Source organism: Brassica oleracea, chromosome C7 (genome assembly GCF_000695525.1).
Source record: "Brassica oleracea var. oleracea cultivar TO1000 chromosome C7, BOL, whole genome shotgun sequence".
Lineage (NCBI taxonomy): Eukaryota > Viridiplantae > Streptophyta > Magnoliopsida > Brassicales > Brassicaceae > Brassica > Brassica oleracea.
The window spans coordinates 26,710,314-26,735,595 of NC_027754.1; the positions used below are offsets into that span (position 1 = coordinate 26,710,314).

General features: G+C 37.2%; 6 protein-coding genes across 10 annotated transcripts in view; 3 read left to right on the forward strand and 3 right to left on the reverse strand.

The window, feature by feature from the left end:
• LOC106302969 (mitochondrial amidoxime-reducing component 1) overlaps positions 1–2,461 on the forward strand; it is a 2,986-nt gene extending 525 nt beyond the window's left edge. The window contains 8 exon segments of the mRNA XM_013739359.1: positions 1,354–1,513; positions 1,607–1,700; positions 1,702–1,716; positions 1,787–1,851; positions 1,936–2,041; positions 2,122–2,151; positions 2,153–2,236; positions 2,324–2,461. Of these exon segments, the coding sequence (XP_013594813.1) occupies positions 1,354–1,513; positions 1,607–1,700; positions 1,702–1,716; positions 1,787–1,851; positions 1,936–2,041; positions 2,122–2,151; positions 2,153–2,236; positions 2,324–2,461 (692 nt within the window).
• A 188-nt stretch (positions 2,462–2,649) lies between these two features.
• On the reverse strand, positions 2,650–4,321 carry LOC106305034 (haloacid dehalogenase-like hydrolase domain-containing protein 3). The gene is made up of 4 exons (XM_013741413.1): positions 4,074–4,321; positions 3,450–3,733; positions 3,152–3,358; positions 2,650–3,059 (listed from the first exon to the last, which is right to left on the reverse strand). Exons 2-4 carry the CDS (start codon positions 3,720–3,722, stop codon positions 2,766–2,768), a joined length of 774 nt encoding a protein of 257 aa, XP_013596867.1. The 5' UTR covers positions 3,723–3,733; positions 4,074–4,321; the 3' UTR covers positions 2,650–2,765.
• Positions 4,322–4,819: 498 nt separating this feature from the next.
• Positions 4,820–8,720, reverse strand: LOC106303716 (DNA polymerase eta). Of its 2 annotated transcripts, none has more exons than XM_013740022.1 (14): positions 8,579–8,720; positions 8,229–8,349; positions 8,028–8,139; positions 7,768–7,938; positions 7,521–7,685; positions 7,339–7,442; positions 6,972–7,091; positions 6,654–6,777; positions 6,461–6,574; positions 6,146–6,361; positions 5,941–6,040; positions 5,729–5,859; positions 5,421–5,525; positions 4,820–5,327 (listed from the first exon to the last, which is right to left on the reverse strand). In XM_013740022.1, exons 1-14 carry the CDS (start codon positions 8,652–8,654, stop codon positions 4,977–4,979), a joined length of 2,010 nt encoding a protein of 669 aa, XP_013595476.1. In that variant the 5' UTR covers positions 8,655–8,720; the 3' UTR covers positions 4,820–4,976. The 2 variants fall into 2 exon arrangements, with proteins under 2 accessions (XP_013595476.1, XP_013595475.1); XM_013740021.1 differs by having other exon boundaries at positions 5,421–5,537.
• A 409-nt stretch (positions 8,721–9,129) lies between these two features.
• On the forward strand, positions 9,130–15,854 carry LOC106301502 (DNA repair protein REV1). 2 transcript variants are annotated; one of them, XM_013737914.1, is made up of 22 exons: positions 9,130–9,308; positions 9,495–9,630; positions 9,720–9,835; positions 9,915–9,991; positions 10,138–10,598; positions 10,737–10,880; positions 11,122–11,254; positions 11,354–11,442; positions 11,519–11,569; positions 11,649–11,852; positions 12,017–12,136; positions 12,465–12,557; positions 12,698–12,757; positions 12,856–12,942; positions 13,085–13,168; positions 13,300–13,372; positions 13,832–13,900; positions 14,032–14,130; positions 14,218–15,028; positions 15,186–15,246; positions 15,379–15,503; positions 15,602–15,854. In XM_013737914.1, exons 1-21 carry the CDS (start codon positions 9,154–9,156, stop codon positions 15,421–15,423), a joined length of 3,168 nt encoding a protein of 1,055 aa, XP_013593368.1. In that variant the 5' UTR covers positions 9,130–9,153; the 3' UTR covers positions 15,424–15,503; positions 15,602–15,854. The 2 variants fall into 2 exon arrangements, with proteins under 2 accessions (XP_013593368.1, XP_013593369.1); XM_013737915.1 differs by lacking the exon at positions 9,130–9,308 and adding an exon at positions 9,314–9,372 and having other exon boundaries at positions 15,602–15,853.
• Positions 15,855–16,738: 884 nt separating this feature from the next.
• Positions 16,739–19,700, forward strand: LOC106306888 (multiple organellar RNA editing factor 4, mitochondrial). 2 transcript variants are annotated; one of them, XM_013743666.1, is made up of 5 exons: positions 16,739–17,118; positions 17,197–17,294; positions 17,375–17,440; positions 17,519–19,098; positions 19,220–19,700. In XM_013743666.1, exons 1-5 carry the CDS (start codon positions 16,766–16,768, stop codon positions 19,229–19,231), a joined length of 2,109 nt encoding a protein of 702 aa, XP_013599120.1. In that variant the 5' UTR covers positions 16,739–16,765; the 3' UTR covers positions 19,232–19,700. The 2 variants fall into 2 exon arrangements, with proteins under 2 accessions (XP_013599120.1, XP_013599122.1); XM_013743668.1 differs by lacking the exon at positions 19,220–19,700 and having other exon boundaries at positions 17,519–19,211.
• A 1,848-nt stretch (positions 19,701–21,548) lies between these two features.
• LOC106301473 (protein OSB3, chloroplastic/mitochondrial) lies at positions 21,549–24,751 on the reverse strand. Of its 2 annotated transcripts, XM_013737876.1 has the most exons (12): positions 24,271–24,749; positions 24,058–24,196; positions 23,795–23,906; positions 23,532–23,696; positions 23,226–23,338; positions 22,979–23,126; positions 22,826–22,890; positions 22,569–22,734; positions 22,421–22,485; positions 22,166–22,331; positions 22,011–22,075; positions 21,549–21,888 (listed from the first exon to the last, which is right to left on the reverse strand). In XM_013737876.1, the coding sequence occupies exons 1-12, from the start codon at positions 24,612–24,614 to the stop codon at positions 21,763–21,765; spliced, it is 1,674 nt and encodes a 557-aa protein (XP_013593330.1). In that variant the 5' UTR covers positions 24,615–24,749; the 3' UTR covers positions 21,549–21,762. The 2 variants fall into 2 exon arrangements, with proteins under 2 accessions (XP_013593330.1, XP_013593331.1); XM_013737877.1 differs by lacking the exons at positions 22,421–22,485; positions 22,569–22,734 and having other exon boundaries at positions 24,271–24,751.
• Positions 24,752–25,282: the final 531 nt, after the last annotated feature.

The following is a 25,282-nucleotide window of genomic DNA, read 5'->3' on the forward strand; positions in this document are numbered from 1 at the left end:
TTATTCCTTTTTTTTTGGTTATTCCTCAAAATCTAAATTGATTTTCATATTTGCATTCTTATATATCTTATTTATGAGAAGCTGAATCTGTTACAAGTTGTTCACTATTTTCTTTTTAGTTGTATCTTTCCTTTTTTCTTACTCCTCAAAATTTAAATTGATTTTAAACTGATTTTATTGCTTTTTAGGGTTTGGTTTTTGATTTAGTTTTAAGATTTTAGTTTTTTCAATTTTTAGTTTCTGATTTTTCTGTAGATTTTAGCTTTTAGAAAAACTTGGACGATGATTTAGATTTTAGAAAATTTTAGTTTAAAAAATTTAGATTAAATTAATAAAGAATAAAATAATAAGAATAATAATAAAAAAATTTAAAGCAATTAAAATACATTATATTATCACCAAAAACATACATACAAAGATAATTATATAAAACTGCATGCTCTTAAAAATTTCAATTTTATTGAATATTTCGAAATTGATATTTAAAAATACTACAATATGTTATTTAAGTAATTAATTATTAAAAATAAAGAATTAAGATCAGACAGTAATGGATTTGGGCACAAATATTTCTATGATTATTTATTTTCTGTAAGTACTTTCTATAAAAGTTAATTAAAATAGTAAGGTTTAAATAAAATTTTCTTTTGAAATTTTCTGAATTTATTAAATTTATAAAAACAGGAACTTTGTTATTGTATATAAAATGATACTTTTCTAAAATCTAAAATTAATAGCAATATTAAAAAAATTGAAAAACCGACATAATTTGATGAAAAACTTAACAGATGTAGTTTTTGGATTTTCTTTAAAAATTAGGAAAAAAAAATAAAACCAGTTTCCTTTGATTGAAGGAAAAATATTTATCTTTTCTTCTTTTTTTTTGGTCAAAGGAAATCTATTTATTTAAGAGTTTGATTGGGTAAAAGGTGGTTTTTTTCAAAAACATACCCAAAACTACTTCAAGATCAGTACATAATCAACACCTTAACCTGGCTTATGAACTTGTGTTTGTACCAATAAACGTTTTACTTCACAAAATCGTATTTTAATTCTTAATCATTAGCTCACTATACAAGTTTGAGTTACAAACCTTTACACCGGTTCAATAAACCACATTCATTTAAGAAGAATCCAAAACTGATATAATAGATGGCTCGGCAGTAGATGCAGCCCTGACTCCAAGTTTTTGTTTGGTATTTAATATATGCTGCAATTATTCAACATAAATCATGGTACTAGTGTTTTAATATTGGAAAAATACAAAAAAAATATGTTTCATATAATATTCTTTGGATATCATTTTTCTTCTTCTTTATGGTGGACGTGATAGATATTCATTGAATGGGTTAGTGGTAAGAGCTCCAGGTATGAGTCTATTAAAGATCCCAATGACTAAACCAAGCTCAGTGGCTCAAGGTGTGTCTATGTGGGAATGGTCTGGCTCTGCATTTGATGAAGGAGAAAAAGCTGCTAAGTGGTTTTCAGATTATCTTGGCAAACAAAGCCGTTGGTTCGGTTTGATAAAGGTCTTGGCCTTTTTTTTTTTTGTTCTTGTGAATATTTTATTTGTAACATATTTTGGATGCATAGATTTGACGTCAAGTTTTCTTAATTTTGATACAGAAACTGAAACTAGGCCTTCACCTCCTCAGTTTGCACCAGATTACACCACAACATTTGCAAATACGTTTCCCTTTATTGGTTGCCTCTCAGGTAAGCCTATATTGATATCTGTAAAGTATAGTATGCATTTAATCTTCCTCTTCTGTTGTTTTGTGATTAGGGTTCTTTAGACTAACTGAATACACTTCTTTCAGAACCGGTGCCTATGAACCGTTTTCGACCCAAGTAAGCTATATCTTTGTTCCTGAATTCTATCTTCAAGGATGGTTGTTTTTCTTCCTAATCTTGATTTTCTTGTTTCTCTTGTAGTATTATTGTGGATAACTGTGATCCTTTCGGAGAAGATCTCTGGGATGAAGTCATGATAAAAGAACTTGTCTTCCAAGGAGTTGTTAGGCTATGTAGCCGCTGCAAGGTGAATATGACGTGAACAAGTAAAACTAAAGTCAGATTGTTTCACTTGAAGTGTTTTTTTCAACTGTTTTGTTATTTCAGTTACCATCTCTGAATCAAGAAACTGGTGTTTCCGGATGCAACTGAACCAATTGAAACTCTGATGAAATTCTGATCAGACAAAGTCTTAATCCCACACAAGAAACCGCATGGAAAGGTGAGATATTGAAAGACCTATAAAAGATCTCAAGTTATCTTGTTTGTACATTGATGCTAAATCGATTTCGATTTCGGTTTATGACAGGTTTTCTTTGGTAAGGATATGGTTTGGAATTGGCACATTACCAACAACAACCAAGGCAAAGGTAACAAGACAATCAAAGTTGGAGATTCCATCTCTGTCATAAGGAAGATCCCTCCCAGGGCTGAAGCACCTGTTTAAGTCATAAATGTAAACATATGTTATGTTGTGTAATAATCTCAAAATAAAGTAAGGAGAGGCATGCTTTCTTGCTTATGTAGATTATTAAAAACTGCACTTGTTAAGTGATTCACCAAGTTGGAATTGTATTTTCTGTTTGAATAGATCTTGACCTTTGAGAACCTGAAGAACTTGGAGCAAATATACTATCAGCGAAGAAACCAAAATGGGACATTTAAACTCTTTTTACTCATAAGAAGAAAGAGCCAAAATGTGCAATACTACAATATATCAGATTCTTACTTAAGATAAACTCTATTTTTTTTTAACATTTCAACTTATCAGACTCCAAAAGCTGTTGAACAGCAACCAAATCAGGAAGCACAATAGCTCCAGCTTCCCTCCAGTCTTTAGCAGCTTCTGTCTTAAACCTATCAAGCAACAAAGCATGCATCCCAATACTCTTTGCCGGAACATAATCTTTACGCATACTATCTCCGATATGCAAAACCTCTTCAGGCGCAATGTTCCCAGCTCTCTCTAGAGCCAACTTGTAAATCCTCGGATCTGGTTTCTCCACCCCTTCAATACCAGAGAACACCCCAAAATCCCACTCTCCCTAAAACAAACCAATCAAGCATATGAGAAAACTTGAGAATCAACTTCGAAAATCACAAACATATTTCACAGTGAGAGAGACTTGTTCAATACCTTGTTCAAACCCAAGGCAGGTAAAATAACTTCTTGATATCGATACTCGGCGTTGCTAACAAGTCCAACTATAAGACCTTTCTGGCGTGCCCATCTCAAGAAGGGGCGAGAATCTTGAAAGACAGAGTAAGGTGCAGCAGAACCAAACGTTGAATAGATTCGTTTGAACACTTTCTCAAATGTCTCCTCATCATACTCATATCCTGCCTAATTTAAATATCAAAACCCTCCCTTCAACATCAAAGTAGGTAACATATGCTTTAACATGAAAATCTAAAGAATCAAATTAGCATATTACCTTGACAAATGAGTCTCTGACAACGGTTTTCCACCAGACAAGGTTTGGTATTTTGGCGGAGAAACCGAAACAAGGGTACTTTTGAGCCATGTCAGTGTAAGCTAGCTTGAAACCTTCATGGACACGTTTGTAATCAGGACAGGGCAAGCCAATGGCTTTAGCAGCCATACAATAGTAATCACCAAGCTCTCCTTTGTAAGCTATGAGTGTACCAGTAACATCTACTGTGATACACCGTAACTTGGATAAAAGAGACATGGCTCCTCCTGTCATCTTCTCTCACACTGTAAAACCAAAAAAAAAAGGGAGATCAATTTAGTAACACAAAAGATTTGAAGTTAATAACACAAAAATATGATCAATTTATAACACAAGTGAGCTCCCTAATGGCTAATTTTAATTTCTTCGCCTGCTGCCAAAAAAATTATTTTTGATGTGAGTTTCATTGGACGAAGATTTACAGAGAAAGATCTGATTCTATTTCATGGGTTTTGCCCAAAAGTGCTCTGATTGATTAAGACAAGAATCAAAATAAATGATGGAATCGACATAAATGTAGGGACACAAAGAGGAAAGCTTTATCGCAAGAAAGCAAACAAAAAGCACGAAACTTGAAGTACCCACCAGAAGCTGAGATTCGGGGGAACACTTTGGTTTCTTCTTCAATTGGGTTATATATCTTCGAAAGCTTTAAAGCTACACTGAAATGAGATCACCCAAGTCCCTTTGTTGTATGTATATATATTACACGAAACACACAGAGAAGTTGTTGAATAGATGCGTGCTCTCACGTGTGGGTTGCGCACACAGAGACAAATTAGGCTGGCAGCTAATGGATTTTTTTTAAAACAAGCTTCTTTGATTTTGGTGTTAAGATAGATTTCTTGAGATATCGGACACTCTTAAAGGTTACATTAAATTGCTTATTTGGAGACCAAGTTTGAGGATATTTTCGTAATTTACACACAAAATGAAAATAATTAATCCATTGGATGGCATGATAGTGGCCTGCTGTTTTGTCTTTAAACCAGAAACCGGGTTCAGGTTTTCTGTTTATTCCTATAACACGTTTTTTTTTGTGTTTCTACAGTTTTTTTTTTTTAAACTGTACAACTATTAAATGATGTGAAACAATATTACAAATTTTCTTTTTTGACAGAAATTAAAAAGATGACTAATACCAAAAAGACCAAAGATCTAAACAACTACAAAGGAAGAGAAGTATGTGTTGGCAAGAAAATAAGGCAAGTCTTGTTTAGAAGAAGTTTGATATATAATAGTTAACAGTCTTGACTTTCTTAGAATAACGTTTTATACAAAATTTTGATTGGGTACACAAGTAAAAAGGTCCCCATACTAAGAAATGAGAGAGTAATTAAGTAGGATGTTTAGCCTAACCATTTTTATAGAATATTGAATAATAATAATATAACTATTGTATTTGTAAATACAATATCATATTATCTCAAACAAGAAATAAAGACTACGCAATACACAGTTTAACCACAGAGACACAAGAGCCTGAACCTATCTCTTCAGTGGTGAAAAATAATGAGCAATGCTTGAGGAAGCAGAACCATCACCTTTGCTTTTACCAGCGTTAGGCCGTTTATTAGGACGTAGGAAACTCCTGAATTCTCTTTGAATCTCATAGGGCAACTCGTCGAAAACAGACTGATCGATTTCACCAACCTTGTATCCCCATTCTGTTTCTCTTCTATCTTCCACCTCTTGATTCACTTCACTACTATGGTTTGTGGAGCTACTCAAGTTGCCTCTGTTACTTGTTAATGACACTGTTGAATCTTCTCGAGTCTCTTGCTGTGATTGAGGAGTTGCATTGTAATTCTTAAAAATATCGACAATTGAAGGCATTCCCTAAGAACATATAAACAAAACAGATTCTCAGAAAAAGGCTGAAGGTTTGTGTATTACAGAAACAAGCAAAGAAACGGTTATAAACTAGCATACCCGATTCTTCTCCTTGGAGTTGTTTATCTTCCGCCCAATTGTCTTCGTTTGTGTGCCTGATTGGGTTGGAAACTCCTTTGCTTCACTTGATTGACAAGAGGCATCCTGACAAGGAAACTGCACAGTTGGTTCTTCAATGGTACAACAGTTACTTGATAAAATAGCTTGATAAGCTCTTGAGTCATTCAAACTATACACAGAACCTCTTCAAATTTCTAATCTCTTGAAACTGATAACTTAATTGTGCCTGGTTGTGTTTGGCCTTTTTTTCTAGAGAGATGAGAGTAAAAACTTTCGGGTATAGATACCTTTTCAGGGACCATGTCCATGTTTCCATATGAATTGTCTAAATCAGGCGAAGTATCAGTTATGCTGATGTCTTTATTAGGCATTGCTGCTTCGGTTTCTGCTGATTTCTGTTCAGAACAACTTTCACTAGCTACACAAATTGCAAGACAAAACATGAAATTAAGTTGATTCAAGAACAGTTCTGCAAATACACAGGAAGACTCTGGAATACCTGAGGGAGTCATCGCTACATGTTCTTGAGGACAACCACTTTCTGAACTTGAAGGAATAGTTGATTGACTTTGAAAATATCTCATTATCGAGCTTGTGCCCTACGGTCATAAAACATCACTTCTACCAGTACAGTGTAGAAAACAAGCTACATGTTCGATAGTGGGAAATATATAGAAGATATTTTAGATGCTATGTGAACTTACAGATGGTATATCCACGATCTTGCTTGCTGAAACAGAGAGTCCTGTTATTCTCCATGTTTCTTTCTTATTGCCTTGAGGTTTAGTCCCGAAAGGTCCCATGTATTCACGCAACGCAGCTTGGAACAAGTTAAAGGCATCTTCCTGAATCTTGGTTACCCCATATCTCAGAGGACATGATTTTGAAGGAAACTTCTTTTGCGAATCTGAATCCTTTGACTGCATAGTATTTTACCAAAAAATGATTTTAACTCCACAAGGGTATATAACTAAGCAAAACATTTGTGCAAACAACAAATACAGGAGAAAAATAAGTACTCTGAAAGCGCTAGCATGAAGGGTAAGGGTGCTTGCAATCCGCTTATTCTGCTCCAAGTCAGAACTGAGACGCTCGTATAGTTCTTCAGAAAGCTGATTCAGCCAATGCTGGACCTAAAAGTATTAACAGATTTTTATTAAGATAACAGTTATATGGTATAAGTAAATAATCTGGCTGAGATTCAAGTCTTACATTTGAGAGTGACCTCAAAGCACGAGGTCCAGGAAATGTCTTTCCAGAACCATGGCTTTTGGGGAGAAGACGGCCTTGCACTTCTTCCCCACTGATCCCTCTTGCAATATTCCATAACCATGTACTACAAGGCACATCAAAACAAGTATTGATAACCTTAGTTACAAACAAGCACAAGTCCCACATCCTTTTAAGTTTATGTTATAAAGCACATAAGTGGTCTTTTAGGTAACCAGATTCATATTTTGGCAGGCTAATCTTCACTAGCCTAAAGAGTCGATGAGAACAAATTTCTATCTTTTCAAGATTTATTATTACCCAGTATTTATTCCGTAATGTTCTTGCAGCTTCGTTTCAGAAAACTGCAACAAGTCACTCACAGTGTCAATTCCCAAGTCAGTTTGCAAGCTAGTTCCCAGCTTTCCTCCCAGTTGTTTCCTGCAAGATACATAATTAGAGTATCTAAATAATTGCCGACAGCAACTAACAATCTTATGATCATGGGACAGAGATCAATGATGCAATTCCAAGGTTAAGACATGTTTAAACTTTTTTAGAACATACGGATAATAAATACCAAACCTTACATGTTTATACATAAATTAACATGTGTATAACACAAATGATTTAATTCTTATAAAGAAAATATCCACTGGGGTCAGTAAATAGGGTCTAGCTTACTTACATTTTCTTTATTGGCAAAGAACTGAGAAGTTCCTCTACAGCTGCGTATGGTACAACAGTTTGCTGGGCAGGTTTGTTCATTCCACTAGCAAGTTTGGCTAGCATCTGCATGTTAAGTTACATGTTGTCACTAAAAGTAGCAATAAAAGGAAACTAAAACATACAAAAGAAATCGCTTCTTGCCTTGTTATGGGCAATGCCAGCAGAACAGCTAAACTCAGTCTCCTTCAACACTTGTTTCCGTAGTTCTGCAACAATGATGATTCCACAACCTAATAACTTATCACGACGATCAGCATCTTTTCTACATATCCAATCACGGACACTCTCCTTAAAATCATCTCCATCCTGAATCAAAGCAAAAAAAATCTGTATCACAACAGTAGAAAACAACTTAGGATCAAATATATTAGAAGAATCTCAATCAAACCTCTCTGCTCATTCCAAGAATATGAGATTTAAGAGCTTCTTCATCTATAGATTCCAAACCCTCTGGAGGCGCATCGGCGAGCATGCTTTCAGCTGCATCGGTGAGGTCAAGATACACTTCGTCAATGGAAGCCCTCTCACATTTACCGCTTTGTGCTAGAATCGAAACCACCTACGGAGAGACATAGAAGGGGATAACTTTAGCATATAGTTAGAGACACAAACACAAACATTTTAAGCATACTTCCAAGTTCCAACAACCTCTGAACCGGCACTGCGATAGGTATTCAGGTCAGCTTTACCACGAGCGACAGGAACTTGAACCAACTGAATCTCAGGGCAAGCAGCTTTAGCCTCTTCACCTCTCATGGACCTGAAAATTTCATCCTTTAGACACACAATAAACAAGATTTGATACGATTGGGAGGAGGGGAAAGAAGCATATTATTGAATTAGACTAACCGCTTGACGCCACAACTACGTGCTTCGTAGCTAACAGCAATCAAAGCACCACCTTGCCATTCATTGTACTGTACAACCGCAGTAGGAAGTCCTCGCAGCTCTGGTTGCTTCCGTTGCTCCACTAATCAGGTAATAAAAGGGCACAATTTTAAAGAAAGAAAAGGAGTTAACTTAACATATAATCCCTAAACGAAGTCAACAGAGGAAAAAAAAAAACAAAACCCTTTTTCCAGAAGTTGGAAACCCAGAACGCCAACAGTTATTCAAATTCGAAAGAGCTTATAGTAATCCATTGGGACCTTCTCTCACTTAAGTGTATAGCGACATTAGGGTTAGATAGGTAAAGAGACCTTGAACGTAGAAGCAATCCATGTCGACATGAGCGATAACTCTTGCATCCGATGTCTCTGGTCTCGCCACTGGCATTTTTTTCTATAGCAAAATTGAATCTTTCTTTCTACATAGTAATCTGAGAAAATCGAGAGGGGAACAAGAAAGGGGTTAACTTTTTCTGAGAGGGTTTTCTTTTTTTTTTTCTCGGGATAGCGCGCGAAAATAATAAATAGCAAAAACCCCTCAAACTATTCGCTTTTGATAGAAAGCCCCTGAACCACTACCTAACCTACAAAACACCTTCCATCAAATCTAAACGAAACTTTAAGTAAAAGATTATTCTCGACTTTAATATTTGTTTACTTTTAATAACACTACTAGGCTCGAATAGCAAAGAGGAAATTTAAATCATTAGGGATGATATAAGAAAGCAATATAAATAATGATCAATTTGAAAGTAATGGGTATTTATTAAAGAAAGAAATAAGTTTGAGTACTAACTTGGAAAAGTTCATGTTTTATATATAAACCCCCCGCACTGACTTCACGATTTGGAAAAAATTGCGTGGAAAGCTTCTTCTCCGTCTCTGCAATGAAGCGTAGCATCGGTTCCAATTCTTCAGGCAACAGTGGGAGTAGCAAGAAGTCTAAGAAGAGCAATCAGAAAACCCTAGGCGCCGCATGGGGCGCCGCCTCTCGTCCTCCATCTTCTTCTTCTCGTTCTTCTCCATTTTCCGATTTCGGAAGGTTCTTCTCTAATTCTATGTAACTAACACTTGTAGTGGTGGGTTTTTGAAATTACCATGTAAAGGTTTGGACTTTCCCTCATAAAGTGTTTGATTTGGCATTTTATTGTCTTATCCTCTGTCTAATCTTTACTTGTCTTATAAACGGTGAGCATTGTTATCATTTTATGTTGTGTGATTTTTGTAGTTACATGGAAGTGAAAAATCGGAAACTACAGAAGCAATTTGAAACCGAGGCTTCTAGTGGTGTTTCGGGTTCTGAGAAGCTTATATTCCAAGGGGTTTCAATCTTTGTGGATGGTTTCACCATTCCTTCCCATCAGGTTTACCTCTACTGCTTTGGTTTAAATTACTCAGGATCCAGTATTTATTTGTACAGATCTGTGGTTTAACTGTGTTTACATCTGTCTAGGAATTGCGAGGTTACATGCTGAGGTATGGTGGGAGATTCGAGAACTACTTTTCTAGGCGTTCTGTAACACATATCGTCTGCAGCAATCTTCCAGATAGTAAAGTCAAGAATCTACGGTTAGTGTCCTTCTCAGTTTCTTACAAACTCCCATGTTCGTTTATTGAAAAAAGGTTTCTTTTTTCTTTTTCTAATCAGGGCATTCAGCAGAGGGTTACCTGTTGTGAAACCCTCATGGATAGTGGACTCTATCTCTTCCAACAGACTTTTGGGATGTAAGTCTACACCAGACGATCCAGATTCACTTAAAACCATGCAAAACATAGTTAGAAATTTTTTGATTTTATAATTTTTGTCATAACTGCACAAAACTCTTTGGTCATCTGTTTCAATGCTCTTTTCTGTCTTTATCACATCACAGGGGTTCCTTACCAGCTAGATCAACTGAATGATACCCAGCCAAAGTTGTCTGCGTTTTTTGCACCCAGAAGACTTTCCAATCCGCCGTTTACATCTTCTCAACCTGAAACTGGATACAGTGAAGCTGAAGACGGAAGTTCAATTATAGCAGGAGATTCAGAGGAATCAAGAGACCACGTTGCTGATGAAATTGATGGCGTTTATACTGAGAAGACTACCCCAGAGATGACTGCACAAACAATAACTCACGATCTTAAATCTTCTGAAGTGAATGCAGACATACTTGGTAGCTATGACAACGATGAGAAAGAACTTAGTAGTGAACTCCAGTCCACCACCAATCTGCCTTCTGCTTCGGACAACAAATCCTCCCATGGAAAACCGGTTGCACCTGCTGGTGGATCCTCTGTAAGGCGCCATTCAACTCTCGAGGACCCCAATTTTGTTGAAAACTACTTCAAGGTAAATCTTTATAGAAACATTGTTAGCTAGGGTATCTCTTACGAGGCAATTTCTATAACTTGGTGTCTAGGATGCATGGTCTTACAGCAAAGCAGACTCTGAAGATGCATTTTTCCATATTTAATTTTGTTTCTGCAGAATTCAAGGCTGCATTTTATTGGAACATGGAGAAACAGATACCGTAAAAGATTCCATGGCTCTTTTAATGGACTTAAATGGGCAGATTCTGGCCAGAATACAGCTGAAAATGCCAAGAAGTTAACCATTATCCACATCGATTTGGTAATTTGCACACTCTAAGCAGTTTTCTTTATCCTATGTAGGGGAAACAAAAGAAAGTCCTGGCCTATTCTCTTTTCTGTATTTTCCCACAATACAATAAATATACGTTTAAGCATGAAATTAGCCACTAAAGAAAGTGAAGAACAAAAAAATGCTTGAAGCTTGCGATTAGGATTGCGTTTTTCTGTTCTCACTTTCAGTTGTTGCATTCTAATTATTTAAATCTGTGATATGATCCCAGGATTCCTTCTTTGTGTCAGTGGTAATCAGGAACCGTCTTGAATTACAAGACAAGCCCGTAGCCGTATGTCACTCAGATAATCCGAAAGGAACGGCGGAAATTTCCTCTGCAAACTATCCAGCTCGGGCTTATGGTCTGTCTTATACTAAAGTAATCTTTCTTAAGCTTAGTTAAGCTATGGGTCATTACTTTTCTGCTTATGCACTAACTTGATGCAATTTTCTAATTCTAGGAGTCAAGGCAGGTATGTTTGTAAGACATGCCAAAGACCTTTGTCCTCAGCTTGTTATTGTTCCTTACAACTTTCAAGCCTATGAAGAGGTATTTTTTGGAGTTTAGTGTGTCTTGTTTGTTGTCGAGTCGGTACAGCATGTATGACATTGTAACTCAATCGCAGGTAGCTGATCAGTTTTATGACATCCTGCATAGGCATTGCAGAAAAGTTCAGGTCAGCCTTCAAATAGATCCTTTTTCCAGTTGCTGGCGTTAACCTAATGTTAAAAATAATGTTTCTTTTTTGATGTTAGGCGGTAAGCTGCGATGAAGCCTTTTTAGATGTCTCGGATTTGAGAGATGTAGAACCTGAGTACACAGCATCAACAATAAGAAGAGAGATCATTGAGACTACTGGATGCAGTGCAAGTGCTGGGATAGGCGGTACTATGCTAATGGCTCGCCTTGCTACCAGAGTTGCTAAACCAGCCGGTCAGTTTCATATCTCTGCTGAGAAGGTGATTTCTGTAAACTGCTTTCTATTTTTAGTGTATATATGTTTGTTCAGTGACTTGTGCTAGTGGAAAGAGGTCTATGGACTATGAGCTGTGGTTATTTTCTTGAATGTAGAAGCCATTTTGTATAGAAGCTCGGTTCATGATAGTGTGTGCCGTTTTTGCAGGTAGAGGAGTTCTTGGATCAGCTTGCAGTCGGCACACTTCCTGGTGTAGGTTCTGTGTTGAAGGAGAAGCTGGAGAAGCAAAATATTCAAACCTGTAGGCAGTTACGTTTGATATCCAAGGTAAAACATCTTTGTGGTTGTAGACATGTCTGGAAGCCAAAAAATCGTATTTTCCTTAAAAGAGCATGTGATTCTCGTTTAGTGCGCTGGCCTTATACATAGTTAAATATAAATTTTCCAAGAAACAGTTTGGCACCAATATTTTACTTTGGTTAAGCTTTACATCGAAATAGCTTTTGAAGTTGAGAAAATCACCATATACAATTTTACTTACTACAAAACTTATTTTGAGAACATTCTACAATTACAAGGAAAGTGGAATTGTTATTGAGAAAAAGTGAAATTGTGACAATCATCTTGATAAAAAAAAATCTATTGGGATTTGCAGGATGCTCTTCAAAAGGATTTTGGGGTGAAAACCGGCGAGATGCTTTGGAGTTATAGCAGAGGACTAGACCTTCGGTCTGTTAGGGCGGTGCAGGTCTGCTTAGCAGTTGACTCACTCATTTGTTTTACATTTCCTAGTTTTTCTCTCTATAGGTGATATTTTTCTTTTGACATGTCTTAAATGTGAGCTTATAATTTAGCTCAACCAGTAACCTGGAGATTTTTTATTTACAGGAGAGCAAGTCCATAGGGGCTGAAGTGAATTGGGGCGTAAGGTTTAGAGATCAGCAAGATGTATGTATTCTCGTGAATTATGCCTTTTCATGCTTTTTTTCCAAACATAATTCATTTGATGTTGAACCAAGAATGGCTATGGTTGCTGACGGTTGCAGGTTCAGCACTTCCTCCAATGCCTATGCAAGGAAGTTTCTCTGCGTCTGCAAGGATGTGAAATGATAGGACGCACTTTTACTCTTAAGGTATTATGCCTTCTCTTAATTTTATTGCTTTAAAGATATGTAGTATTATGCTTTTTTCACAGCATCGCATTGGGTATTATATGCCATGCTGAAAGCATTTATCATGAGATAAAAACATTGAAAGTTCGTGGTGCTGTTTCAGATAAAAAGGAGAAAAAAGGATGCCGAAGAACCTGCAAAGTATATGGGTTGTGGAGACTGTGATAACTTTAGCCGTTCTATCACTGTGAGTGGGTACCATAAAAGTTCGAAACTAGGATGATAGTTTTCTTTTATCTCACAGTTGCTAAGTGCTGTAACTTTTCATATATGCTTGTGCAATCCTTAAAGCCTGGCTGATTAACATTGATGCTATAGGTTCCTGCCGCTACTGATGACGTAGAAGTTCTACAGAGGATTTCAAAGAAGTTGTTTGGGTCATTTTGCTTGGGTAAGTGGGCCTTATCTGCTTTTTTGAAGATGGTTTTGTTGTAGCTTTTACCCTCAGTTGAGCCTATTTAAGTCCTTCACATGAAATGCAAGAAGCAGCTTATCTGAATTTTCAAATGTTATAGAAGATGGATAAGAGTCATAAGATTAGTTTGAAAGATTAGATGAACCTGTGGCTAGCTCTTGGCGATTATCTCCCTTATTGCCACTCTATCATTTCCTCAAGTAGATGCATTTAATTATTTTATCGATTTTCTGGGACCATTTTATTGACTTGTAGAAGCTTAAAAGTTGCAAATGATATTTTACAGTACATGACTGTGAGAAATCCCTGAGAAATCTATTCTTTGCTAGCAAACTGTTGAATTGCTTGCAGCTTTTGCTATTTTGTTTCTTTTTCGTTTTAGCTATTCCTTGAATTTGGATTATTAACCCTCAACTTTTGTTTCTCTCAAGATAGATGTTAAGGAAGTTCGTGGGGTTGGGCTTCAGGTCTCTAAGCTTGAGGGTCCAGATCCTTCTAATAAAGGTAGTTTCCTAAAACTCTTCACTATGACTTGTCTGTATGTGTGTTTATCTAGAAAATCAGAAAAAGTTAATTTAATTCCCAAACACTGTTGTCTCGACATTCATTTGATATTTGTTCCCATAACTCTCAAGGTTCAAAGACTCTGACATCATGGCTCAACTCTGCGCCTGCCTCTGTCCAAACAGAAAAAGATGATAATGTCTTTGCTGCAGAAGTTAGAGAAATCCCAGGTAATAAATGCTCTTTTTAGTCCACACAATGTCTTGGTTAAGTTGATAGCTGTGAAAGCTGCTTCCTTAATTACTATCTTCTAGCAGATTGTAAGAGGCGTGATACTGGTGGAGTTTCTAGTCTCCGAGAATGTAATTCAGCAGAACCCTCAGTTCAGTCAGATGATACAAATTCGTCCCTGCCGCCCATGTGTCACCTTGACATGGAAGTTCTAGAGAACCTTCCTCCAGAGCTCCTTTTGGAATTAGATGGAACCTACGGCGGGAAGTTGTTTGAGTTGATTGAGAAAAAACGAGGCAAAAGAAAAATCAACAGCGATTCTTCACACGTCTCCTTGGATGAACCTCATGTAGCGCATCCTCCTATTGCAAGAGAACCTAAAGAGCGTGGCATCGAAATGAATGATTTGGTGCCGTTATCCCTTAGTCAAGTCGACGTCTCTGTGTTACAAGAATTACCTGAAGAGTTGAGAGCTGATGTACTGGGAGCATTTCATGCCCACCGGAGACAACAGTCATCGTCAGATGCTCCCATGGAGACTGGTAAGAAACAAGATAAGGAGACAACATATATAAATGACGCTGAGAATGAGATTGGATTCTCAAGTAGCTCTCTCTGGTTTGGGAATCCTCCTTTGTGGGTAGAGAATTTCAAAGTTAGCGGCAATTCTACTTTGGAGAAAATGTCAGAGATATATTACAAGGTGGCTCAGTCAAGGCCTATGTTATCTACGGTGCTTCAACGTGCTATTTCAGAAGTCGGGAGTTTTCATGATGAAAGTGCCAGTGATTTGGAGAAAACTGTATACGATGTGTGTGAATTTCTTAAAGAGTACGTTAAGATCAAGGTAGAAGGTGATATTGAGGAGATATATCTCTGCTTCCGCCTTCTGAGAAGGTAAAATTCTATTCATAGATCTTTCTTACACCTGTAATCAATCATGAATATGCCTTTGCATTTTTGAACATTCTGACTATTCTGATTCCGTTCAAAGATTTATTTTATTGTTCATAGATTCTTACCACTTTTGGTGATGATTATACTTTACCTTCAGATTAGCTGCAAGGAGCCAACTCTTCCACCAAGTCTGTGAGATTGTGTCTCCCTTTATTCAGGTCAGTGCAAGCTTTCCATCTACATTATAAATGACTGTGTAGTTCCACTTTGGATAAGCTACGTTTTGAAATTAAATCATTTGTGAATATTGGAAAATGGCAAAGTAATCAGACTTCTTTTTCTTCACATAGGCCTTGAGCAGTGAACACTATGGAGGAAGCTTGAGCATACCTTGAAATGTCTTTTTTCCTGGAAGAAACCATATGCTTTCAAATTGCTCTTTGGCTGGATGCTACTGAAGAATGCATACTTGCAGGTACATTCTCATCCCTGTTTATCCATCAATTTCATTTGTTGCCTTCCTTGCCGACCAAGAAAGCTGTGAATATAGAATTTTGAATTTGGACATTGCAGAAGAATGTGGATCCTCAAGGGCATCGTGGTGAATGCACATGAAGCAGTTTAAACAGTCATATGGAAGTGATTCAGACCTTAAAGAACAGAGCCACCCCTCTCTTTTTCTGTTGATAGAAGTGTGTATATTCAAGAAACAAACACCCCCATTGTATTTAATAGCACACTTTACAAGTATAGTGTTGTTCATGACTTCTTGTCATGTAAATTAACTACACTCCTTTGTATGTATATTTGTAGCTTTATATATAATTTAAAGTTATATATGAAGAGTTGAAGATATTCATATTGTAAGTTAGGGTTAAAACTAGGGTTAGCAAAAGGGCTGCAGCATAATGATTTTCCTCAAAGGTATCACCAGCGTCACAAGCAGCATTGATCCCGTCAGCTTCGACATCAGCATCATCCTCACCATCGCTCAAAGTTATTTCAGCATTCGTCTCTTCTTCCTCCAACCTCATATCTTTTAGGATGAAAGAAAGCTCCTTAGAAGAAAGGCCAAGTGAAAACACTACAATGCCTTGGCTAAACAAGAAATTTAGAAAGATCAAGAAGATGACAAAGCTGGTAACTTGAACCAGGACACAACTAATCAGATGTCTAAAGACCTTGAGGCAAAACGTGCTAGGAAAGGATATGAGATCAACAAAAACGACTCTTGGGCTTATATATTCCTCTTATCCATATGGTCCATATGCAAGCTTTCATTTGTGTGTTTTTGGGTACATGTGTTATGTTCTTCAACCTGAATGTTGTTGTATCAACGAAGCAGTAGAATTCATGGAAGGATATGGGATTTTCGCTCTTCCTTGAGGCACAAATGTATTTTCAAACAAATTAGAAACCATCCTCTGATCATCTCTGGAACAACCTGTTTAAGAAAACCAACCTCCTTATAGGTTTTTTAATCATTTCAAGCACTGACTTCTTGTCATAATCTTTTAGGTTCTATAGTCATGATTCTCATGAACAACAAGTGCTTGTGAATGTTACTACTGTGTAGCTGTAGGCCCAATAAATGTGGTTAAAACTGATAATCATAAAATATTGGCTCATTTTTCATAATATCCAGAAAATATAAGGGTATTAGACTAAATAGTAAATACTAAAAACCGCACGAAAGCCCTAAACCTATCACTGTGTAGAGGAAAGTCTCCGGCATCAATGGCCGCCATGCTCTCCCACCGTCTCCGGCGAGTTCTCCTCGCTTTACCCTCCTCTTTCCAACGATCCTTCACTCCAGCTCGCGTCTCCCATTTCCCTCCCGTATCGCCTCTGTTACGGCAAACCCTGGTGAAGCAACCAACGGAGTTTACTCAATCTCCGGCGAGATTGTTCTCGACGACTCAATATCAGTACGATCCTTACACCGGAGAAGACTCGTTCACGCCAGATAACGAAGGATGTGATTTCAACCATTGGCTAATCACAATGGATTTCCCAAAGGAGAATCCTCCGTCCAGAGAGGAAATGATCTCCATCTTCGAGCAGACCTGCGCTAAAGGGCTTGGTCTAAGGTTCGAATCCGAAGCTTCCAGTTTTTTTTGTAAGATGTTTGTTAAAAGTTGATTGCTTTGTGTGTGTGTTTTGTTCAGCTTGGAAGAAGCTAAGAAGAAGATATATGCAATTTGCACAACTAGTTACCAAGGCTTTCAAGCGACTATGTCTATAGGGGAAGTTGAGAAGTTTAGAGGTAATGATTAGGAGAGAAGCATTTGATGCTTTGAGAATGGACTGGATTTGATCTTTGACTGGTGTTTTTTTTTTAAACAGATTTGCCTGGGGTTCAGTACATTATTCCTGATTCTTATGTTGACGTTGAGAACAAGGTGTATGGAGGTGAGTTGTTTTGTTTCTATAGTCTAGAACGTTGTAGATTATTGGTTTGTAATTAAGCTGTGTGTTTTCAATTTTCAGGAGACAAATACGAGGATGGTGTGATTACACCTGGTCCAGTTCCTGTCCCCACTAAAGAAGGATTTGATTCTTTAGAGAAGGAGAGTGCGTCCGAAGAAGATAAAACTCTGGAAGCTCAAACGCAGCCAGATCAGGAGCTAACCTCAGGACAAGTGTTAGGTCAAGGAAGTCAAACGCCTCCAGAGCAGATATTGTTCAAGCAAGATCAAGGAACTCTGGCTCCAATACAAGGGCAAGATCAAGGAAGTCGAATGCCTCCAGAGCAAGAGAGGAGTTTCAAGCAAAACCAAGGACCTTTGACTCCAATACAATGGCGACCGACCCCAAGACAATGGAAAGGTCGAGGTGAAGTGTCAACCTCAAGACAAGGACCTTCATTTCAATGGAATTTCAATCGAGATCAAGGAAATCCCACCTTAGGACAAAGGCAGGTTCAAGGTAATCAAATACCTTCGTTTCAAGGGAGTTTCAAGCAGGGCCAAGGAACTCCGTTCGTAGGAAAAGTGCAAAGTCAAGAAAGTCAAATGCCTTCATCTCAAAGGAGTTATAACCAAGGCCAGGGAACACCAATTTATGCACAAGAGCAAGGGAAAGGTCAAGGAAGTCAAACATCCTTCAATCATATGGGTTATGGCCAAGGACAGGGAGCTCAGGCGCCTCCATATCAAGGATCGCCAAGCAGTTACGGTCAAGGAGCAGTGGTGAACTACAACCAAGGGCCACCACAAGGCAACCTTACCCAAGGGACACATGAAAATTACAACCAAATAGGCAGAGGGAATAACACTCCGCAGAGTGGTGGAAACTATGGTCCTTCACAAGGAGCAGGAAGTCCAGGATATGGACACGGGCAAGGTCAAGGAGGAGGTCAGTTATTGTCTCCATATCAAGGGAGTTACAACCAAGGCCAGGGAAATCCGATGCCAGGGCAAGCTCAAGGAGGTCAAATACCTTCATATCGGATTGGTTACAGCCCAGGTCAAGGAGCTCCGGTGCCTCCATACCAAGTAAACTACAACCAAGGAACACCAGGAAATAATGGTCAATGGGCGTTTGTGAACTACAACCAAGGGCCACCACATGGTAACTTTCTCCAAGGAGCTCAATGGAATTTCAGTCCACCTAATGGTGGAATCTATGGTCCTCCACAGTTTGGAAATGAATTGCCCCAATATCAGTTGAGTTACAGTCAAGGTCAAGGAGCTCCATTCCCTGGACAATGGCAATGTCCAGGATGTGGAATGCCTTTGTATCAGGGGACTTACTATCAAAGCCAAGGTACACCAAATCATGGACAATGGCAAGGTCAAGGATTTGCAATGCCTTCACACCAAGGAACACCAACCAGTAGCGGTCAAGGGACATCTGCAAACTTCAACCAAGGGAATCCGGTGAAGTATATCCAGACGGGGGAAGGGAATTACAATCTGCAAAGTGGAGGAAGCTATGGTCCTACACATGGATCAGCAGGGTTTTCCGGACTAGGACAGAATCAAACATTTCCACAGAAGGATCAGAGAAATGTAGTAGGTGATTGGAGCAACAACAATAATCCTAAAGACCCAACTGAAACCGGCAAAGTAAGTTCTTGAACATAAGCGTTTAAGCTCATTTCTTGCTTAAAACTCCATAAAGCAGAATTGTTCTTGTCTCAATTTTTGTTATGTATATATGTTTATTCGATGGTTCCCTTTGTTTCAGATTCCACATTGAATAAGATCTATCTGAGGAGAGGAATGAATAAATTATGAAATTGGCAGCCGAGCATGAATCTTTCTGATTAGTGTCGGCCATCAATGAGAAGTTCTGTTTTGTACAATTAACTACAGTGGTATCTGCAGGCTGGTCTTAGGCTACACGGGTATAACCACTAGTGATGATTTTGGCGGACCCGAGTAAAAAAAATTCATGTTCACAACCCAGCTAGCTAGCAGCTGTTTTTCTGTTGCCGTCGAGCAATTTGAACGTAGTTAGGTCTCAGCTTCTGTTTTATCTCTTCACAAGCACATGACGTACGTATTAAGGACGGTAAAGAGTCTAAAGGCTAGTGACACGGGTTTTTGTCCTTTTATACAGTTGACTACTTGTATTTTCAATTTTTTTAAGTTACATTATCATCATTGCAAAGGCATTTTGCAATTAGTTCGTCCCTTTGTATACATTTTCCTACAAAATATGAGATTCTTTCATTTACTTGGTTTCAGTTATCATGTTACTGAAGCATACATATTTGAAAAGCAAGCTTTGCTCGAGTTCAAGTCTCAGTCTATAGAAAAAAGAGTTGTCGTCCTCTGCAACTAGAATTGTCAAATGAGCGGACTACCAATGGGTGGTCCGTGTCCAGATGATATGGCCAGAAATGAAGATACCCATATTGAATCCTAATTAAATAATTTTTTTGCGAACCCAATTACATCCATGGACAAAGCTGAGCTTGGGATTAACCAATTGGACAATGGACGGCCAAATAAAATAAAATATATAGGTTTAGCAAATTGGAGGAAACACAATTTTTCTTTGGCTTCTTCGATTTCTTCGATTCTTCTTCGCCTTCTTCGACTCCTCTTCGCCGTTTTCGATTTTGAGTCTCCGATGAATCAGTAGATCTAATTTCGTCATCTTCGAACTGTTTATGTGTGATTTGTGTTATGGATTTTCACTATTAGATACTGATTCATATCTTATGTGTTAGATGGGTCTGTGCACTCTCGGTTATTGAATCCCAAGAGCTCAATCCAAAGTCACGACTCACTACTCACGAGGGATCGATTTAGTCACGGATAACAGAATAAGGTGTGTTCTTCATGAGATCTATTTGATTTTGAGAGTGATCCACTTTCTCTGATCTTCTCGTGAATTTTGTACGTTATTTATTGTTGTTTGTGTGAATTTGTATGTTATTTTTCGGATTTGGTTCAAATATAAAACACATTACGAATTCGGTTGAACCAATTTTAAATTTGGGTTCAATCCTAATTTTGATTTTATTTGCAATTCAAAAGTATAAAATTTAGTTCACAAATTTGGCAAGTTTAACCAATTTACGCTAATAAAATCTTGGTGGCGTGATTAAGAATTGATTATTAAAAAGAGGAAAACATAAAGAATTTAAAATTAGTAACTAACAATTTCATAAATGTATGATTATTTAAACTTAAAAAATGTACATTGTTTGAACTTATTCATAATTTAACTTCAAATATAATTTTCAAAAAAAAAAATTTATGCAGAGCGCTAAAATATTAAATTTGTGGATCACAAATACAAAAAATCAATTTCCTCTCTCTAGTATTGATAAAAATATAAAAAGTAAAGGATGTGATCATTATATTTGGACGTTTATGTGTCCAATTAGGTACGATTCAGGTTCAATCAGGTTTTAATTCTTCTGGGGCATGAAATTTAGCTCCATTAGAAAATTTTTAACGTTTGGTTCATATTTTGGTTTAAGTTTTCTCGGATTTGGTTCAAATATAAAACACATTACGAATTCGGTTGAACCAATTTTAAATTTGGGTTCAATCCTAATTTGGATTTTGTTTATTCAAAAGTATAAAATTTAGTTCACAAATTTGGCAAGTTTAACCAATTTAAACTAATAAAATCTCGGTGGCATGATTATGAATTAATTATTAAAAAGAGGGAAACATAAAGAATTTAAAATTAGTGACTAACAATTTCATAAATGTGTATGATTATTTAAACTTAAAAATGTACATTGTTTGAACTTCAAAATGAAACTTATTCATAAAATTAACTTCAAATACAATTGTCAAAAATATAAAATTCTTAATATTTAACCAAATATCAGAAATATGCATTAACTGAATGCAGTTAATTATTCGTGTAACAAATAATTAGCTAAATACTTATTCAGTATTAAATTCATGTTTGCTATGGTTTCCCTTTTTGGTTTTTGAATTTTTTGGACTTGATCAATATCCATTTGAGTTTGGATTTAGTTCAAGTAAAACATAAAATCCAAAATACTATAAAACAAGATCTATACGAATTCACTTAGTGGTTTGAATTTTCAGATACATTTTCTTTTCCAGCCCGTAATCATGATTTTAAAAATATACTAATGTTGTTACTTTTGATGATCTCTCATTAACTCAGGATCAATGAGTTAATCTACCAATAAGGGTTTAAATATGTAGAAATAAAAGTCAAACACCCTTTTTTACATCGTGGGTCACCAAGATCAACATGTGGGTATGTTTCAATAAGGCTGCAAAACGAACTTAGGTCCGGTCTGGTATTTCTTCATTTAGTGGTGGTAACTTTGGCAATACCCAAGTTGGAGAATTGTCCAACCACAGAGCTTCACCATTCTCCTTATGCTTGAAATCAGGAGCTTTCGCGTTTGTCTACACGTAGTTTCCATAATGTTAATGAGAGTAGAAAATGAACACAAAGAAGCGAAATGGGAAGAGACGAGATCTTCAAGGTTTCTAAGATGCCACGAGCAACAAAGCTTATTATTTATTACCCTTTTTAATCTGTTGTCCCACCATTTGTCTGGATTCTGAACCAAGTCCTTCCAAAGCTCCTCTCCTACATATATTAAGACGGCTTATTTTACAAAACTGAGACAGTAAGTAAACGCCACATAGCTGCCTAAGACTTAGTTAAATGCGAACTTACTTTTCTGATTTTTCAATGCTGGCTGGGAGACTGTATTGGCCATTAGAGGTTGTTCTTGATTCGTCTTTAGAGGTGGTAACTTTGGCAGTACCCAAGTCGGAGAGTCGGTCATCCACAGTGCTTCACCACTCTCTTTATGCTTAAAGTCAGGGGCTTTAGCGTTTTTCTACGCTCGGTTCAAAAACATTATTGGGGAATGTCAAAATGAACATTAGAGGAGATCTGGGCAGAGACTAGTGTCTTCAAATATGTTACCTTTCTTGATCTGTTGTCATACCATTTATCAGGGTTCTGAACCAAGTCCTTCCAAGATTCCTCTCCTGCACAATGTTGTTATAGTAAAACGAGACAGTAACAAAATGTTACATAGCTGCCTAAGACTTGATAAAAAGGAGAAATTCACTTTTAGCTTGTTTGGGTGTTGGCGTTGAGATAGAATTAGGCATGAGAGGTTGTTCTTGATTCTTCTTTAGAGGCGGCAATTTTGATAATACCCAAGTAGGAGAGTCAGTCATCCACAGTGCCTCACCACTCTCTTTATGCTTGAAGTCAGGGGCTTTAATGTTTGTCTACACGTAGTTTTAAAAACGTTACCGGGAAAGGTCTGAATATAAACATGAGGGGGATATGTGCAGAGACTAGTGTCTTCATATATGTTACCTTTCTTGATCTGTTGTCATACCATTTATCGGGGTTCTGAACCAAGTCCTTCCAAAATTCCTCACCTACATTGCAGGACAGATCGTTTGAGGAAAACGAGATCGTAACAAAATGCCACACACCTGACTACTAGTTTCCAAAAGGGAAACTTACCTTTAAGGTGTTTCAATCTTCCTTTAGGGAGAAAAACATCAAACTCAAGCTCATTGAGTTTTTGTAAAACCCAATCAGGAGCATCGTTAAGCCACAGAGAAAGACCACCACCAACCTTGCCCTTAAAGTCAGGATGTTTAGGTGTCACCTGCACAGAAGATTATCAATAAACGAAAAGATTTTTAGTCTCCAAGGTATCAAGTATCATGACTGAGACAAAACTGAATCCAAATCAAAGTGTGTTTACCAATCCGCTGGCTTTACTCCCACGATAGTCCAGCCACTCTTTAGGATTTTCAAGTAGATGATTCCAAGGATTAGAGGTCCCTTGATCCAAGACTGTAACCTTGTTAGATCTTGCTGAAAAAAAAAATACAAAAGAATGAAACTGTTACTTGAACAGTCAATGAAAAGAATCATTATAATGAAAACAATGTATAAGAAAAAACAAAGGTAGCGCATAAGAGAGTCGATCAGGATCCACAAGTTGAAAGCAACAGAGGAGTAACGTTAAGTTTAAGAAAACGTCATAAGAAGAACATAAAAGACATACCAGGCTGCTTCTTGGTGGTGAGTTCTTCTATTTCAGGCAATGGGATGCTGATTTCTTCTGCCTCAGGTGCGTTTACCAAATCCAACAACTCTTTAGGATTTTCAAGTAGATGCTTCAAATCATCAGAGCTTTCTTCAACCATGACTTGAACCTTCATTGTTCTTGCTGAAGGAAGCAAAAAAACACAATATAATCACTTTAACAAGTTCAAGAAAACAGGTACTGAACATAAAACAACATCATAAAAAGAACAAAAGACATACAAGTCTGTTTCGTAGTGCTGAGTTCTTCTATATCAGATGGTGGGAAGCTCATTTCTTCTATTTGGGGCGGTGGGATCGCACCCTGTACGAAGTTGAGATTCTGAACCATAATCTGTTATAAATGAACAACCTTCATATGTTATTATCATGAAACCAAGGAGCTATACATATAAAAGGGATGGAGAAGGATGAGACTAAAGAATCTAGTCACCACTAATAAGAATCTAGACTCAAGTTCTTGTTTTTTATTTAAAAAAATTCACCTGGACATTGGATTGAGGATAGGTGACATTGGGAGGAGGTGAATCTATAAAGAGCTTCCCGGAGATATGAATCCGATCATCTTTCTTGACATGGTGAGCTGCTATTTTAGCTAATTCACCTTCGAATATAATCGGAATCCTGCAAAAATCTCAACTTTGATTCATCAAAGAGACTAGAGCCAATAATGCTAAAAGAAACAGGTGAGAATGTACCAGAAATCAGATGATTTTAAACCGGAGCGTTGAGAGATAACCGTCCCAGCCCAGGACTTTCCGTCGGAGTAAGACTTGAATTGAACCGGTTGATCCACGAATCCGGTTAGGTTAACCTGTTTCGCTATTTCCGGTTGGTACTCAATCATCGTCGGCCGAGCCAATTCTTTCTCCGCCGTAACATCCTCCGATGATTCCGCCGCGCGGATGATTTTACCGGTGGTGGCTGTGTATAAGCGGATTTGGTGAGAGATCACCCATTTTCGAGTTGGGAGTTTGGCTGATCTCGAGTGGTAAAGTGAGGAGCAGAGAGCTCTTGTCAACGTCCGAGAAACCAAATACATGGCTTCATACGAATCTGATGGCCGGAGAGAAGATGAAAAGCCCTAATTATCGGCGCCAAGGGGTTTAAGGGAAACCAAGTCGAAAGAGTACATATTGGAAAGTATATTCTTACATCGATCATAAATGTAATTCAATTGCCGAGCTAATATTGTTTTTATTTAATTCTGGTAAAGCCTTTAACATTCTTAGATGGACAATTCTTCTTTTTTGATCAATGATGCCATGATGGACAGTTCTCTCCAATAGATTTTTTAAATTTTTGTTACAAAAATAACCTTAAAAAAAAATCAAAATATTTTTTTTTTCTATTTTGAATTTTTTAATATTTATCTTTTATTTTTTAAAGATAAAATATTATACCAATAGAATTGAGATTATACTGATATAAGATAAATATATATGAGAGAGTTGATTACGAATACAAGGAAAAAAAATGGCGAGGCGCAAGTTAGAGATGACTGAAATTGATCATATATATAAAAGTTAAATATAAGTTATTGTGCGTGCTTAGTAATAGTGGGCTCCATTTAACTTTTTCTACACGTTTTTGTCAAAGTATCGGCATTGACATTTGGATGGAGAAAACTTTGTTGACTTTCATAAAACTCCTTTTTGGAAACCGGTGTCACTATTCTCTCTTGTTTAATAACATCTTTGTTACCTCGTT

Bases quoted from the DNA above. Each gene is read 5' to 3' on its own strand.
- LOC106305034 (XM_013741413.1), bottom strand. From the start codon at position 3,722: ATGACAGGAGGAGCCATGTCTCTTTTATCCAAGTTACGGTGTATCACA. The intron at 3,359-3,449 runs GTAATATGCTAA...TATTTAAATTAG, and splicing joins TCAGAGACTCATTTGTCAAG to GCAGGATATGAGTATGATGA. The intron at 3,060-3,151 runs GTATTGAACAAG...GGTTTGTTTTAG, and splicing joins CTGCCTTGGGTTTGAACAAG to GGAGAGTGGGATTTTGGGGT.
- LOC106303716 (XM_013740021.1), bottom strand. From the start codon at position 8,654: ATGCCAGTGGCGAGACCAGAGACATCGGATGCAAGAGTTATCGCTCAT. The intron at 8,350-8,578 runs GTCTCTTTACCT...TTACCTGATTAG, and splicing joins GGATTGCTTCTACGTTCAAG to TGGAGCAACGGAAGCAACCA. The intron at 5,860-5,940 runs GTATTCCAGAGT...CAATTTGTGTAG, and splicing joins TGTAGCGATGACTCCCTCAG to CTAGTGAAAGTTGTTCTGAA.
- LOC106301502 (XM_013737914.1), top strand. From the start codon at position 9,154: ATGAAGCGTAGCATCGGTTCCAATTCTTCAGGCAACAGTGGGAGTAGC. The intron at 10,881-11,121 runs GTAATTTGCACA...ATATGATCCCAG, and splicing joins CCATTATCCACATCGATTTG to GATTCCTTCTTTGTGTCAGT. The intron at 13,169-13,299 runs GTGAGTGGGTAC...TTGATGCTATAG, and splicing joins ACTTTAGCCGTTCTATCACT to GTTCCTGCCGCTACTGATGA.
- LOC106306888 (XM_013743666.1), top strand. From the start codon at position 16,766: ATGGCCGCCATGCTCTCCCACCGTCTCCGGCGAGTTCTCCTCGCTTTA. The intron at 17,119-17,196 runs GTTCGAATCCGA...TGTTTTGTTCAG, and splicing joins GCTAAAGGGCTTGGTCTAAG to CTTGGAAGAAGCTAAGAAGA. The intron at 17,295-17,374 runs GTAATGATTAGG...TTTTTTAAACAG, and splicing joins GGAAGTTGAGAAGTTTAGAG to ATTTGCCTGGGGTTCAGTAC.
- LOC106301473 (XM_013737876.1), bottom strand. From the start codon at position 24,614: ATGTATTTGGTTTCTCGGACGTTGACAAGAGCTCTCTGCTCCTCACTT. The intron at 24,197-24,270 runs GTACATTCTCAC...AGATTTTTGCAG, and splicing joins TTAAAATCATCTGATTTCTG to GATTCCGATTATATTCGAAG. The intron at 22,486-22,568 runs GTGAATTTCTCC...AACATTGTGCAG, and splicing joins AACACCCAAACAAGCTAAAA to GAGAGGAATCTTGGAAGGAC.